General features: G+C 36.3%; 1 protein-coding gene across 1 annotated transcript in view; it reads right to left on the bottom strand.

Moving 5' to 3' along the window:
• Positions 1–1713, bottom strand: part of LOC107642616 (probable serine/threonine-protein kinase PBL19) — a gene marked incomplete in the record, with an annotated part of 2343 nt that extends 630 nt beyond the window's left edge. Inside the window, 4 exon segments of the mRNA XM_016346025.2 lie at positions 1–266; positions 518–640; positions 919–1179; positions 1269–1713. Coding sequence (XP_016201511.1) covers positions 1–266; positions 518–640; positions 919–1179; positions 1269–1592 — 974 coding nt within the window.

The raw sequence follows: 2533 nt of genomic DNA, 5'->3' as shown, positions 1-2533 counted from the left end.
AACTTGGCGATCTTTCGAGCCGAAACAAGGGAGTATTGGTTCCTGAGGCGAGGGTCTATTATGGTGCTGAATCTGCTAGTATCAGCAGGGTACTTCTTGACCCACTCTAGAAGCTTCTGTTCTCCTGTGGGACGATCTCTTTCCAGAACCCTCCTGCCTGTGAGAATCTCATAGAGCACCACGCCGAAACTCCATATGTCACTCTTAGCTTTGAGATGTCCTGTTCCAACATACTCCGGCGCTGCATATCCCTGTGTTCCAACTACCTGACGATAAAAGAATTGTTAGAATGTTAAATTAGTTCAAGAATGCTGATTGTAAACAAAGAACCAAGAATGCATAATTCGCTATGTATCAAAGAATCCAATCTAGTTGGCAAACCATGGAAACTTGGATTTTCAATGATGCATAACAATTGCTATATGAAAAGCCATGCATTTAACACTTAAAAGTTGTAATGTTGGAAAATACATAAACTAGAGATTGAGAATAAATAGACTGTCTGAAATCAACTTACTGCAGTAGATACATGAGTCTGATCACCGGTTGGGCCCTCCCTAGCTAGACCGAAATCCGAGAGCTTGGGATGGAAACTTTTGTCCAACAGCACATTTGAAGATTTGAAATCTCTGTAGATCACCTACAAAATGAAATAAATATAATGATCATCAACCATCTATATACAGAATCATCTGCATAATTATTTTTTAAGCTTTGAATTGCCATTTAATTCCCCATATTAAGCAAGTTGATCTAAACCTTTACATAGCATATTCTATACACATTCTCTTAAGTACTATGGATATCTTCATAACACAATAAGCAAGCTCAAGTGAACATATTATTATAGAAAATGACATGTAGATAAACTAATTGATATTGTCAACAAAATCAGAATCCTTTGCCAAGACAAGGTACCTGAACTTCCAATCCCTCATGTAAGTAATCCAATCCTTCAGCAGCACCAAGCATGATCTGCAATCTAGTTTTCCAAGGCAAGTGAGGTAAAGAATGGTTGAAAAGATGATCCTCTAGGCTCCTATTTGGCATGAATTCATACACCAATAGCCTTTGAATTCCTCTCTCGGTGTCTACAGAGCAATATCCCAATAACTTAACCAAATTGGGGTGGTTAACGATGCCGAGAAATTGAACTTCAGCAAGCCATTCTTTGTGCCCCTATACAAGGAATTAGAGAGCAACAACATGAGAACTTAGCAAAAGTGTGATATAGCTATGGATCCAAAACCAAAAGCATCAAAAGTTACCTGAAAGCCACGAGTGTTGAGCTTTTTGATAGCAACGAGAATTGGATCAGCATGTCGATGTAGAGGTAGAATGGTTCCTCTATAAACACTTCCGAAACCACCTTCACCGATCTTGAGCGTTCTATTGAAACCATTGGTTGCATCTACGAGCTCCCTGAGAGTGAAGACCCTGAAATTGTGCTGGTTCTCCTTATACAATTCATTAACACTCCTTGGCGATGGCGATAACGATCGCGAGTTGGTGGACTTGACCTTGCTGTTCCTGATTGTTTTTTGCAGCTGTGGCTCGGATTTGGATTTTCGTTTGAAGAATAAACACATCATATTGTAAGCATGAATTCAGTTGAAATTAACCGAATATTCTGAAGAATGAAATGATGAATGAAAAAGGCGCGTGGGAAATGGTGCAAGTTGCAGAAGAGAAATAGAAAGAGAAGCCGCGTGAATTCGTTGCAGAAATAAATATTATAAAATAATGGATAGAAATGGACAGAAGTGAGACCCAGTTGTCATCAGTCATCAGCTCACGTAAGACATTACACCCATTCATATTTAGATAACTTCCCACCTAAGGCTTAATTCAGATAGCATTTTATAATGTGAAAACTTAGATTCACTCGAGTTTACGTTAAATTCATAATTGAGAGTCGTTAGATAATTTGACTGATTTGACTAAATTTTTATCTAACAACTCAGCTATTAATTTCGTATAAAGTCGACTGTATCTAAATTTTTACCATTTGATGTGTTTTTTAATATACTGTATTCGAATTTGAAATATTAATTAACAATATCTCAAACTAGCAACGATGTACATACAAGAGAAAGTATATATATACATGTGTTTACATTCATATTTCAGCTAAACTACTTTCGTTCATCATGAATTATTTGCGATCTAATGTAATTAGCAACTAAGAACAACTATATAACTGATAAAATTGATAAACTCGAAATCAATGTGAAATGGAGAAAATAGTTGGAAGTCATTTATTTTTCTTTCCCTTTGACGGGCTTTATTTTCTCACCGTGTTTCTTTGCATTATTTTTTGATTTGGTCATAAACCTAAGCATGCATTTGAATTCCGCATCTGTCACTGATAGCATCACATAAGCGTCACACTTATTATCTTATTTTTTAATTTAGGTCAACGTGTAATATCCTTGTAAGACTATGGTGGACTAATGCTGGTCAAAATAATGTTGACGATAATGTACAAAAATAATGCTAATAGTTTGCCGATGAAAGGAACATTTCATCCATA

Source organism: Arachis ipaensis, chromosome B05 (assembly GCF_000816755.2).
Source record: "Arachis ipaensis cultivar K30076 chromosome B05, Araip1.1, whole genome shotgun sequence".
NCBI lineage: Eukaryota > Viridiplantae > Streptophyta > Magnoliopsida > Fabales > Fabaceae > Arachis > Arachis ipaensis.
This window is presented reverse-complemented; position numbering and strand designations above follow the sequence as displayed.